The 14,087-nt window shown below is 42.6% G+C and overlaps 1 protein-coding gene across 4 annotated transcripts; it reads right to left on the bottom strand.

The window, feature by feature from the left end:
- Nucleotides 1-1,982: 1,982 nt before the first annotated feature.
- Nucleotides 1,983-13,858, bottom strand: TP53INP1 (tumor protein p53 inducible nuclear protein 1). 4 transcript variants are annotated; one of them, XM_053949644.1, is made up of 5 exons: nt 11,761-11,931; nt 10,360-10,634; nt 9,493-9,838; nt 7,787-7,820; nt 5,345-5,444 (listed from the first exon to the last, which is right to left on the bottom strand). In XM_053949644.1, exons 2-5 carry the CDS (start codon nt 10,469-10,471, stop codon nt 5,427-5,429), a joined length of 510 nt encoding a protein of 169 aa, XP_053805619.1. In that variant the 5' UTR covers nt 10,472-10,634; nt 11,761-11,931; the 3' UTR covers nt 5,345-5,426. The 4 variants fall into 4 exon arrangements, with proteins under 4 accessions (XP_053805604.1, XP_053805611.1, XP_053805594.1 ...); XM_053949629.1 differs by lacking the exons at nt 7,787-7,820; nt 11,761-11,931 and adding an exon at nt 13,781-13,858 and having other exon boundaries at nt 1,983-5,444; nt 9,493-9,841; XM_053949636.1 differs by lacking the exon at nt 7,787-7,820 and having other exon boundaries at nt 1,983-5,444.
- Between the last annotated feature and the right edge of the window lie 229 nt (nt 13,859-14,087).

Genomic DNA, 14,087 nt, shown 5'->3' on the forward strand with positions numbered 1-14,087 from the left:
GCAGCATCAGCATGTTCTTTAGTCATTCCTACATGTTCCAAAAAGCCCAAACCTTCCTTGCAAGTATCACTCAATAACAGTCACAATATTTTGTGGATATAAACATGCACCAGAAGTCAATGAAACAAAGAAAGCAGATACTGAATTACTTGATGAGGAAACTGTAGTAATTATGGTTCTCTCAGACATTTAGCGCCAGTGTAGGCACTCTATCAGAGATATACAAGGATTTATAGAGATAGAAAACTAGAATGTAAAGTGAGAACTTAAGCCAATAGTTACATTAATGCAACCCTTCATACAAACATTTTTGCTTCAGCACAGAGAAGTTACAAAATACACTCGTTCATGGTGTTTTGGAGACTGTCCAAGCTAAATTTTAAAAGTTGTACCAGGTCTGAAATAAGCACCCCCAAAAGGAACATCATCAGCTTAACTATGTTAGGTTATCTGTATGGATACAATAATACAAGCATAATTGATCAAACCTTCTCCTGAAGAATATTGTACAGCTCTCAGCAAAGACTTGCTGCTTTGATAAATGCACAGGACAAAATCTACATTTCAAAGGGAAAGATTTTACTCACTTCTTGCTCTGGGAAGATGGATGCCTTGTTGCACAAATACCTTTTCACTGCTGCCAGTTAAATAGATCATTTTGTCACCCTGCTTGTTTGGTGGGTGAGAATTAAATCAGGAACTACTTGTAACATCTCAGCCCATACAAAACCATGGAAGCTTGTATCCAATGTGCTGAGAGAGCTAGCTGATGTCATTTCAAGGCCAATCTCCATGACCTTTGGAAAGCCAGAGATCAAGGATCCCCAAGGACTGGAGGCAAAAATCCCCACTCATTCATACAGTTTCAGAAAAAGCTATAACAACAATGTGGAGATCACTGAGCCCATTTCTTACATGCAAGGATTTCCTGTATTTCAGCTTGCACACACTGCTTTTTATCCTTTCACTAGGCACCACCAGAGAAGAGTCTGGCTCTGTTGTTTTTATTGTCCCTTTCAGTTGTTTAGAAGCCCCCTGACTTTTCTTCCCCAGCCTAAAAAATCCCAGCTCTCATCCTCTTCTGGTTATTTCAGTTCTTCATTCCTATTATGCCCTGGCCTCTTGCTGGATACCCTCTAGTACATCCATGCCCTCTTGTACTGGGAGCTCAGCACGGGACATGCCATTCAGATATGTCTCACTGGCCCAGGGTAGAGGTGTAACATCACCTCCCTCCTCCTTGCTGTCAACACCTGCCTGATTCAGCCTGGGAAGCTCTGAGTTTCTGAGCCAGCTCCTTCACCAGTCATGGGTGCATCCCATAAAACTGTGTATGGTGCGTTTCTTTAATAATTTACCTTGAGACTTCTCATCCAAGGGTTGATCTTCATTGCTTTCACATTTCACATCCTGAAGGGTGGTCTTCCCAGTAGACACCGAGGCAAAGAAGACATGGAGTTCCTCAGTCTTCTCCACATCCTTTGTCACATGGATTCTGGTCCCCTCCACATCCCTTGCCCAGTTCAGCTGCAGGTGGCTTTGCTTTGCCTTCCCTAACCCCATCCCTAAGCACATGATCTCTGCCCCCTCATAGGATACCTGTACTGGCAGCTTTCTATACAGATTTTTTCATGGTGGTGCATGGCAGGAAAATGATAGGCAGTGGGGCATGAGTTGAAACTAAAGAGGTTCAGCCAAGATATAGAAAAGAATCCGCCCCCACCCATGCACATTTCATATGGTTTTTATCTCTGTCCCGTTCACCTACGGAGCTCCTGCATGTTGGTCAGGAAAGGCAGCAGAGATGTACAACATGGCTCAGATGCACATTATCACCTGATCAGCAATGCAAACCAAGTCCCAGAGCAACTGCTGTACTACAGCAAGCAATGAGACACTCCGCAATTGTACCTGCCACCTGGACAGGATGCTCAGGCATTTGGATTTTCACTAACCTGTAACATTAAAGAACAGACTGACAATTTTTAATAGGCCATTTTTTATTGAGAGTTAAGATCATGTTTCCCCACGGTGCGCAGAACGCACTATGAAAACAAAATACAGAAGATCACTTTAGTAAATACACACTGGTTAAGCAATGCTACCTTTTTTGGCAAAGTGCTGTATTTTGTCTGTTTTCAGCTTGTGTTAAACTATTAAAAATAAGAGCCACAGATTCTTCCATATCAAAAGGATTGCTACAAATAGAGAAGTGGCTCTGGAGAGAAGCTGCCATATATGCATAGACTGATGTACAGTATTAATCCCAACTGAAATGTCCCTTTTGAATCTTCAAGTTTGCTGTGTAGAAGGCACAGTTTAAAATGCAAATCTGTCCATTGACCAATACATATGAAAATACAATTTCAGCAAGATTCATGAATATCAATCAGTATGAGACAGTGCAAGGCCTCCACTTTTACAAGAAAAAACGCACACTTTAATACATTTCAAAAAACCATATAAAAAGCCACACAGCTCACTATTAAAACAGTAAACCAAAACAAATCTAATTGCCCAATAGCTCCAGGCACAAAACAGGGCTAGACCAACATAAATATGTAAAACAAATTAACAAAAAGCCATTGATGTAGTACTATCTCACACAATAATATGGTTTCCAATATTACAAATTGAGAAGCACAGCTTTGTGCAACAAAATAGTTTATATCCTGAAAGATATAGGTTTTCATCACCAGAAAGTCATCTAGTAATGCAGTATAAAAAGATCAGTATCTCCCAGTTCTAGGAGCAGTCTAAAGTTGCATTTACTTGCCTACTGAGAAGAACAGACCAAAGCTCCCATTTTAATGCCTGGGAGCCTTATACTCTCAGCTCCATCTCCCCATTAGGAGTTAAAGGATTACTTACTCCAACTAACACAGGGAGGTGGAGACACCATCTTCCTTCATTGCACTTTAAGAAAATTAAAGCTGAAGGAAAGTAGTTACTTTTATATAAAGAAAAGTAATACAGGAAAGCAAAGAATTTTCCTGAGCTAAAAAGTTGGCAGCAAGGATAAGGAAGTTTAAGCTAGACAAAAAGTTGGAGTGATAAAGGTAGATAATCTGAGGGAAGTAAGAGTACTTGTGAACAGATAAGAGACTGATGAAACTACAGTTATTTGCAGATACACCAAAGTATTTAGACCACATGAGAATTGTTGTATGGACATGGGCACATACTGCTAAAACTGCAGTAACAAAAGATCTCTTTTGGAAAATCATGGTGTGACCAATTTTGTTTTCTTTCAGTGTCCATGTGAATTGAATTTGTAAAAAAAAAAAACAAAACACAAAAAACCACCAAAACCCCAAAAACCAGTGTGTCCAGGAGAGCACCTCTTGCTTTTGTACATTTAATTTTTTTCAAAAAATTAAAATTTTTTGTGACAATCCTAATTGCAGTGAAGCAGCACATCTGCAGTGAAAGATAGGTTATAAATGCCGTTCCCTGTATGCTAAGTAGGTTCCACAACAATTCCAGCTGCAGAACACACAACAGTACCACTACATCAAGGTCAATCTGAATTGTTGGGGTTTTGCTTCAGTGAAATTGAAGCATCTGGCTGAATTTAAATACTTCATAGGTCTGGAACAATTCACATTATCAACCTTGTCTTATTTCAAAGACTCCTTGTATCAACTTCTGTGTAAGGACTACTGGAAGACACAGCTGAGTGTAATGTTAACACTGTAATGCCCTAGGCACTAAACACAAGGGGAAAACAGCAAGTCACATTATGCACTGGCAGAAAGGAAGACAAACTTACTTTTGGCTCCCCTCCTTCTTTCACTGAAGATTTCTGCTTCCTTATTTCCATACCCATTCATTCCACTTCCCAGACTGATCTATCAGGGTTCAGCAAACCACTGGCTGTGTAACACAGCTTTTGTTAACAGGTAAACTTTACTTTACCTGTAGTTGTAGTTGGCAGTGCCTGCCAACTTCCAAAACATCTTGCCCAGTGTTCTTAAGAAAACTACTTGATAGTTTTGAATGGCTTTTCTTTCCTGTAGGCCCATGGAATTGCTATCAAGTCCTTCTGCCTTCAGTGGGCTGGGAGAACAACCATGGCTGACTGATCAGTTTTTATACACTCTGTTATCACTGTGTTTAGCTCAGCATCCACTTCTCCCTGCCTCACACTGCCCTTCATTTCCAGTCCCCATTAACTTGGATTTCATTTTCATAGAGAAAAAGAGAGAAAATTAGGAGAATTTAGAATAAAAGCTTCCTTCTAGCTACTTCCAAGCTACTCTCAATCTGTGAATATGAGACAATCTAATAGCAATTTGTAGCTCAGAAATAGGTGTTTATTAGCCTGACTTCTTTGACGAGCAGTCAGCTCCTGACAGGATTAAAAGAACGGTCAATCCACCATCTTTCTCCTTTAACTAGACTAGAGATTAAATGAGATAGGGTAGGGAAAATACATGCTTCAAAGACAGAAATAGTTAGAGAAACTCAAACTTTACCTAGTAAAACCCAGTTCAATTCTCTGTGTTGTGCATCTACATGCTACCCAAAGGTTCACTTTTCTTCCCACTCCACTGCGAGGTACTACATCTGTAACACTGGTGCCATATTGTACTGCAACAATATTGGTGGGACATTTAACCCTCTTTCAATATCCATATCAAGTACCCAGCACAGCTACACAGACCCCATTAACACAAGTAAGTTCTAGGAATTTAGATGAGATGTCCTTCTTGAAACAGCTCAGCACAGCTATGTAATATCCACTGGCAGCTATAGAATTTCCTTGTCAGAAAGTGATCATATATGCTGAATACAGACAGATACACAAGCTGTCAAGTACTGGTCATCAAAGCACATGGCTAACCTCAAATTTTCTAACTCCGTTTTGATTAATGCAAAATGTAACTGATTTCCACCTCAGTTAAGTTTCTTTAAAATACCAACTAAGAACCCATCTATACATCAAAGTTTATAAAACAGCACACAAACTATCATACTGATAGGCTTCCAAGACATTGATATTTAACATCAACATTTAGAACTCGATGCAAGATGTTTGGAGATTTATGTGTCTTTTGAAAATAATGCAACACTAGTTACGATTGTGTTTGAGGGATTGACAATCAGCTTCAGATTGACCACTCTTACCTACACATGAAAATAAAAGCAACCTAAGAAACAATTAGACCATAGATTAAAACCACAAGAACCATCAGTAATTGAACTGACGCTGGCAAGGCTGGTGAACAAACAGTCCATTGTGCTTGATTTGCCGAGAGTGGCAATCCCTGGTAAGGTTTTGGCGACGGAGACTGTTTCTGTTGAGATAGTGTCTTTCATTATGCTCTTTTATCCAGTGGGTAGGACGAAAGCGCTTGTTTTTTTCCAGAAAAGTTGAACTAGTAGCAAGAGCCGTGACATAGCAGTGAACACGCTGTGCCGTTTCATTTTGGGCCTCCTGTCTAGAAATGTAACAAGCAGGTATCAGTCACCACTGAGGTGCATTGGAAAGACAAGCAAAACAAAGCGTAGAACATGGATATCAGCATCCAGCATTTCAAAAGGGTACCCTGATTCTACTGGACAGAGATAAGGTCAAACCACTTACCACACTGGTAAGTAATGTGTAGTGCTGCTAAATCACTTTCTGTGTGAGGGCCTCACAACAGCCTTAGGACTTCTGGCATCTTACTCTACTGTGCTCTTTCTTCCCCACACCACCTCCCTAAGCCCAAGCTGCAATACAGATCAGAAATATAAGGCAATGTGTGTCACACTGCTCCAGCTTTAGAATACTTGAGAGTTATCCACTAGGCAAAGTTTGGTTTAAAAACATCTTGAACATAGGTGGTTCAGCCTGAAAACAGAAGCACACTAACAAAAGTGCATTTCAATTGCCAGCCACACAAATAAATCCAAACAAACAATGTTCATGCAGAGGAATGGAAAGGTAGACCAGTTGTGACACACATGAAAAATAACTTAGAAGGATTGTTCCTCAACCAGCCCCCTAAATTTCATGAGCAGTGAGTCAGCAGTTTTGGCAAACCCTTGCTTCATCATGCACTAGTGAAAAACAAACCAGCAGCCTATGCAAGCAGCGACTGACATATTGAAAAAGAACTTCCCTACTTGACAGAACAATCACTGGCATTTCTTGAAACTTCCAAAGTAAAGTTGAAAATAGTCTAGCCATTTTAAAAGCAAAGCAAAACCCTAATCTGAGTGCTAGAGCTGGTGTGAGAACAGTGGCAGCAGAGTTTCTTGCCTTCTCTCTCCCCACTCAGGGCCCAACAACCAGCTGTCAACTGGTCAGTGGTGCCCAGGAAAGATGTCTGCAAGACCAGGAACTTGCTCAGGCATGAGCAAGAGGTCTTTTGGGAAGTCTGTCTTTTAACATGAGCATGACTTTATGATAAAGTCTCTTCTGGAAGAGTTTAACTTGCAATTATTGTACGATGTCTCTGTAGACATAAGTCAGGTCTGCCATGCCCATGGTACACCCTTTATAGCCTTACTCTGGAAGGCCACAGGTGCCTGACATGAAGTAAGCTCTTCTGCCTCCTCCCACTCCACACTGGAGGGAAATATTCCTTGTTATCAAGGGAATACTCCCTTCTACTTTTTTCTTATTTTAAATATCCTAATCTTGCTTTTGGATCCTTGGGTAGTTTGATATGACTGACTGAAGACTAGAGACTGCAGAACAGTCACATGTGACATGCTGGTCTTCCCCTGTTTATTCACTGGATATTGTCCTAAACCTAGCACTTGAAATACCAAGAGAAAAGTAAGTGAGCAACAAGCATAAATCAATTCACAGTGCCTTGTAAATACATTCTTTGCAGATAACACAAATTTAATTTACATGAGGGTACCTGCAAATATGGGACTACTATTTTCTTTGTGGAGTGATCCCCTAGTGCATCCAACAGTGCTGGAAGTGGAACTGCAAGTGAAGCCTTTCTAGGGAAAGCTATTACAGAGCCAGGAAGACACACCACAATTATTGCAACCTGTATTTCCTAAGTATACCCTTAGCTAGCAAAGGGCAGCAACTGTTAATACAAACTGTTGTGGTTTTGTTATGGAAAAATATGATTAATCTGACAAATAGGGAAGTTTATACAACATCCTTTTGCTTTGAAAGGAATTTAAAATGAAAAAAGATTTCCTCCAAGGAAAAATGGTTTAAACTTGCTAGCTGAAAATACTTTAGCTTTTCCCCACCTCTTATCAAATACCCTTCCAGCAATGGTTTGCAAACCAACATTCTTCTATTTGTCAAAGTGACACTGGGATAGCAGAGGTGGTTTGAATTAGCTGAACAGCCACATACTCCTCCAAAATGCAGCCCTTCAGTACCTTAGGTGCATTTGGTAGGCTGGCACTAGTGAGCTCCATGCACTGAGAGAACAGGGTTGATGAGACTCCATAATATTGTCAAAATGGAATTTTAGAGGGGCTGTGTCTTAAGCCAGACCATCACTACATACAGTTGCTGCTGCACTTCCAGTGTCTACTTTGCTAGACAGCAGAAGTGTCCTGCTCATTGTGCTACACAACCACACCTCACAAGAAACATTAAAGGCTTCAGACCCCCAACCCAATTATTTCAGTGATTTTTCTGCACGTAGCATTTTGGCTTGTTAAAGCAGATGTAGTTAGGCTTGATCAAGTAATCATTTGGCACAAAGGTTAGTCCTAAAACCAGTATTGCTTTGGCAGACAAGGCTCTAGAGGAAGCAGTGTTGCTAGCAGCCTGATCAAACAAAAAGCACTGTTCCAAAACAGTAGTACTTACTGTGCCAGTGTGCCTTAAGCAGCTTTTCTTGGCCCTACAATATTAAATGGCCAACCATTAAACCACTAGAGACTTCTTAACAGCTTTTGAAATTTACTCCAGTATCAGTGTAACCAGTGTTCCCAAATTCTGCAGTCTACCTCAGCTTTAGACTTAAGTCTGACCCCAGTTGTCACACAAAATACCCTGTACAAGAGCCTAGATCCTCTGACAAACCAACAGCACAGAGTTCAGTGTGAAGAAACTTAACTTCACACCAGCTGAAGAGCACACCTCTAGCTTCCCCAGACATTGAAGCGGCTTAACTGTACTGCATAACACAAGACAGGATCCTTCTCTGGCTGAATTTCATCAGGATCCCCAGTTCAAGTGATTGAAAAGTCAGTATCCAACTTTTGAGTGTTACTATTCACGGCAAATTGGTATTTTAGATAAAGTGGTTTACTGTCTTTTGCTAGGGCATGCCTTGTAGCCTACAGCACTCCTGCAGATTCCTTCAGACCCTCATTTTAAAGGTGCTGTCTGCTCATAGTTTCCCACTGTTTAATTTAAGCTAGACCCCTGATGCTTAACATCATAAACTGGCCTTCCCAAATAATTATACAAATCCCATGCCAATATCAATAGCATCAGCACTATACTTCAACATAATACAGCAGCATGTCATCTCAAAGTCACCTGTTTATTTGAACTAAAAACTCAGATATGGCTAGGGGCTGATCAGACTAGTCAATAGCTATCTACCTACAGCAACTCAATTGCTATACTGATTTCCTCCTGTATAGCAAAGCTATAAAGATCACAATATACTGTGATCTTCTTCTTTAGTGTTATTGTTTCTAGACTTAAGAACTAGATGGTATGAAAAGTCAGTCTTTGTTACTAACTGGGATTCACAAAATACCCAATTATTCCAAAACCAATGAACACACAGGGTCATAATGGAAAGAAATAATGTATTTGCATACAGCCATGTATACTATACCGGTATAGCTGCATACACCAACAGCAAAGAATGGCAGTGCATGGCAAACGTATCTCTACAATAAACCCACATGGATAGATTTTTTAGGACCAAAAAGCACTTACTTCACTAAAAGTAAAAGTTTGCAGCACAGATTTTCACATTGAGGGGACTAATTTTTGGGGAATCTTTCAGTTTACTTTTGCTCCACAAGCCACTTGTGGGCAAATTTAATCCTGTCCTTATCACTAGGTTGAGGAATGAAAAAAAAACCCATAGAAGCCTCCCACCTAAACCCCAAGGTGCTTCCCTGTCAGGATCATTAAAGTTCTATGTTTCATCTCACAAGGTGACTGAAAGAATACGTGACTAGCAGTTATGAAAAACACACATAGTTGTGAAGGGGGCAAAGTGCTTTCATATCTACGTTACTGGCCATACAGTTAACTGCCACCAGTTTACACAGAACTGGAACATGTTCTGCAAGGGAGTAATAAGACTCCATGAATATTTACTGCAGTGCCAATATGCATACCCAACTTCTTGCCAACATGGCTATCTTATACAACATTTTTATGAGCAGGCAGGCATCTGACCACTCTACACATCTTGTGTGGTATTCATGCTTTATTCACCTCCCCTGAAATAAGCTGGAAAATTCAGTATTAAGTGTCTAAGCTGATCAAGGAGAAACCAGATATTTTCAGCACCAGAGCTCCTTGACAAGAGAATTCAGACATACCTGGGACTACCTGGGCTGTGAAACTCCTCATCCACACATCCAGTCTCATTAAGGCCGTGACAGGTATTGTGGACAGCATACACAGACATGCTGGGGTGCTCTATTAAGAGGTTCTCCATCGGACTGGTCTCCACTTTGATAGTGGTTAATCCACCTGCAGTAAAACATGGGGGAGGGGTAATAAACCAGCTCTCCTCCATAGGACATGACTCAAACTGGATGAAGCAAGACTCGCTGGCCTCCGGCAAGTGTTCCAAGGGAGACGATAAACAAGAGAAGACGGGCGAGCTGTCGGTGGGCGATGCTTCAATGTCTGCTTCCTCCACGGAGCAATTAGTGCAAGTGTCTGCTGTAGGGGACCATTCAACCATTCATCAGTGGAGATGAACCATGGATGTTGGTGATCGCAGAAGGTCAAAAACAACACAGTTGCACACAGTCAGAAATGGGATAGGAAATAGTAATAAAAAAAAAAAAAAAAAGACAAAAAAAAGCCCAGTTAGCACATACACAAGTCTTTACTTTTTAAAAGCAGGGGAGGGGAAAAGGGAGTTCCCAGACAAGCCATGTTAGACATGTGAAACAACTGTTATCAGTAAAGCTATATAATTGCGAAATAAGTCAAATACATTTTATTTGGACAAGTGGTTCTGCTGAAGCCTGTGTCAGGCTTATAAACCTGACATAATTTTTCTCACCAATTTACATAACATGTAACATTTGTTTGGAAGATACCCTACACTCTAATCCCACACTGGTTTTGCTGAGATAAAGTTTCCCCAGGCTACTGGTTTGTTCACATGGAAGTAAGACAAGTAAGAGCCAGAGCAAGACAAAGGCAGAACTTATGTCTGACAGACATCTTACCTATAAAGTCAACCAGAATCCACTCGTCATCTTCTTTCTCACTGAACTCTGGCTCTTGGCTGGACAAGCTATCAATCTCTCCCATGAGCATGTTATTTAACCTCTGGAACATTACTAAGGCAGGAACAAGACTTTGGCTGGTAGGTCTTTATATCCAAGGCACAGCTCACACTACTAGCAGAGTGGCACAGACTTGAGATTAAAGTGCATAGATGCTTTATCAGCTTAGGTATAGGACATGCAAAAGCATGACTTGTAAACAGTTTACGTGAAACCTGTAAAAAATGATGACAAGCATCTTAATGACAAAACCACAGGTAACATCCCTAGGGAAACAAATTAGAAGCCCCTTGTTAGTGCAGTCTGAGGTACCAGTGAACATTCTTTCCTGAGAGAAGAAGCAGCTTCAGTGGCATTTGCCATCCCCTCCCAGCTAGATACATACAAAAAGCCCAATCAATCCTAGGTCTCTCCTGGGAGCTGATTGCCTTTGTCTCAGACCTCCTCCCCAAAAAAGGTCTGATTAGGTGTCAGTCCCACCTTCTAAGGGAGGAGTTGTACAGGACTCTTGTGTCTGCACTCCTCCAGCTCCCTCCCTTATCTCCCTCCATGTCAGAGATCACCAAGGGCAAGGGCATGTTTTCTGCTCCAGACAACTCATCTCCCCTGGTGACACAGAGGAGCGAGCCCCTGTGAGGGCTCCCAGGGAAGTCCAAAGTAGTGTTTCTTCTCTGTTCCACCCCGACTACAAGTTAACACAGTAGCAAGGCACATCCTGTCTTCAGGTTCGAAGTACACCACAGAGTCACCAGTGAGATTATTTTCATAGCAGCCACCCAACTAGCCATATATCCTAAGTCTAAGGAGCATGCGAAAGTTTTGGATATGTTTAACTAAACTCAGTGCTTATTTCTCAATTCACGCCCCTAAATCTACATGTAATTGGTCACTGTAAGCCTGACCTCTGCATCTGGCAGTTGAGATGAAAAATCCCATTAGTACCAAAAAGCTGAATGTTTAAACACCCCAGATCAGCACACTTAGAACCTTTGATATTTATGTATAAGCCAATAAATAGAAGCCATTAAAAAGCAGGTGAAAAAGTAAAAACTATGGGGAAAATATTCACCAACTTCATTACAGGTTATTTTTGCCCATAGCAATATTTGAATCATCACAGCAGGTCAGAATTATTACAGATGAAATACCTTTTTGATAATTAAATAGGAAATATCCATGTAAGTATATAGATATCCATGTAAGTATATATATACTTATATCCATGTAAGACAGTATGAGTACCTGCATTCAGAAAGGGAGCAAAACACATGACAGTAGACAAACACAGATATTAAAAGATGAAACCCATAAAGAATATTATTTATATATAGGCCAGTATACCTTGCTTCACCCTAGAACTCTCAGGCCTCACACTCTCGTTTGAGCCTCCTGTGTCATCTTATCCCAGGAAACCAGACCCCATCACCCACTTGTTCAAGGTAAGGACAAACACTTGCTCCATGCAGCACTGGTCCTGTACACATTTATGCAGCTTCCTCCTTATTCAGACAGCACTGAATAAAGATAGGAAAGATAGGAGCAGAATTTAAAGTAAAGTAGTCTTCAGGAGCAATATGAAAAGGTGCAGTGAAACTCAAGAAGTTATGCTCAAGAGAAATGACTGACTGCAGGAAAACACAAGACTAGAAACAACAGGCCTAGCTGTAATAGTGATACAGGTCTATTTTTAAGGACCACACTTGAAAATGAAACATCAGGTCTCTGCTAAAGAGACCTACAAAAATATCAGAAGTCTAAAGAAAATCAACAAAATTTTAAAAATGGAAAAGCTTAATAGAGGGAAGGAAAAAATTACAACAGTAGTCAATTATGTAAGGAAAGAGGCAAACATTTATTGCCTTCTTTTATACCCAAAGCAAGCAGAAGTGGCTTTAAACTGCAGCAAAGTTCAGCTTTCAGTGGTTACTAGCAGGAAACACTTTTAACCATTAAGGTCACTAAGCCCTGGATGGGTTACCTAAGGAAATGCCAAATGGCTACAGTGCTCCTAAACCTTCTTGAGAAGGTTTGAGGGCTTCAGTTACAGGCAGAGCTTACTATGAATAAGGAAATGAACTCTAAGTGAAAGCCCGAAGTCTGTAGTTTTCCAGTCACTTTCCACATCTTTCCCTTTCTCCTGGCACCAGACCAATGAAAAAATGAGTTTGTTTTTTCTTTAGGCTAACTAGTAAGCCATTGTGTAGCTGCTGATCAGCACTGGCTTTCCCTGTACTCCCACACACGTGTGTTGCCTCCTTCCTAGATCAAGCCTGGAGGTACCTTCAGGCAGAGGCTGTCTTTTTGTTCTGTAGAGTGTGAGAGCTCACACTCCTCTAGTAAGGCTCCCAAGGCATCACAGCAACCTAAAATAATTACCCCCTAACAAGTAAGAGAGAGATCACGGTTCCTGAGAATGTGAGCTAAACAAACTTCAGCTTTTGACCCACAAATGACTTTCTGTAGATCAAAAGCAGTTTGTTCCATTTTTCCCTTCCCCCACCCCAAGGAAGATCCAAAAAAACATCTGAATCATTTTGTCCTGGTTTCATCTCCAGCTGGGCTTAAAACCACGGCACATTTAGAAGGTGGTTGATGCTTTGACATCCTTTTGGACAAGCGCCTTTAAAAAGACCACGTTTGTGTGCTATTGTGCAAGTCAGCCAGCAAAAGAGAAGTTAGGCTGTTATCAAGGGCCATCGTCCGGGGAGGAAAACAGGACAGAGACCGAGACAGGCTTTCGAGTTCTTAGTCAGGAACTGTCAGCTGCAGGAAAACACAACCCTGGGAACAACTGACTCAGCTGCAGTAATGATTTAGAGGCTGTTATAGATAACACACCGAATGAATGTCAACAATACAGTATCGCTGCAATAAAAAAAGCATTTTTTCATTTTTTATGGTTGTTTGTTTCTTTCTAACCTAGCAAAAGAGATGAAGTACGTGCTAAGCAAAAAGAAAACACAATCAAGAAAAGACACCTCCCAGTCCCAGCGCAGTCCCGTGTCAGAGCCGAGCCGCTGATCCCCGCGCCCCCAGCTCGCAGCTCCGTGACCGCCGCCAGGAGGCTCCACACGGCCGCTGCTGACCCGGCACAGCCCGCAGCAGCTGCGCACCTTCCCGGCTACGCTCCCGAGGCTGGACGGGGGGCGGACGGACGAGACCACCGGCTGCTCCACAGCCGGGAAAACGCCTAAAGCCCCCGGCCTCGGCGCCTTCCCAGCGGACAGAAGCCGGGATGGACCCACGGGAAAACGGGGGCTCCGCCGCTGCTGCTCCCCACCGCTCAGACCGCGGGAGACCATCCCACCCGGGACACCGGCAGCGCGCCCGGTGCCCGCAGGTGCCCGCAAAGCGAACTCACCCGGAGCACGGTGACCCCAGCCCCGCGCCCGCGCCGCCTCCGCGGAGCCCTTTGTTGTCAGGGCCCGGCGCAGCTGACGGACCGGCCGCCGGCCACGCCCCCCCGCCTCTCCGCCAATGAGCGCCGCCGCCGCCTGTCGCTAACGCACGTGACGGGCGGGCGGGGAGCGGAGGGGGCGGGGCGGATCCGCCGGGCCCCGCCCCGCCCCGCCCCGCCCCGCGGACTGGGGCGCATTGGGGCGCATTGGGGCGCATTGGGGCGCATTGGGCGGGCGGGGAGCGGGGCGATGGGGCTGTTCCAAAACCCT

Source organism: Vidua chalybeata, chromosome 1, assembly GCF_026979565.1.
Source record: "Vidua chalybeata isolate OUT-0048 chromosome 1, bVidCha1 merged haplotype, whole genome shotgun sequence".
Lineage (NCBI taxonomy): Eukaryota > Metazoa > Chordata > Aves > Passeriformes > Viduidae > Vidua > Vidua chalybeata.

Bases quoted from the DNA above. Each gene is read 5' to 3' on its own strand.
- TP53INP1 (XM_053949629.1), bottom strand. From the start codon at position 10,471: ATGTTCCAGAGGTTAAATAACATGCTCATGGGAGAGATTGATAGCTTG. The intron at 9,842-10,359 runs GTAAGATGTCTG...GGTCCCCTACAG, and splicing joins GATTCTGGTTGACTTTATAG to CAGACACTTGCACTAATTGC. The intron at 5,445-9,492 runs GTATGTCTGAAT...TTACATTTCTAG, and splicing joins CACAGCCCAGGTAGTCCCAG to ACAGGAGGCCCAAAATGAAA.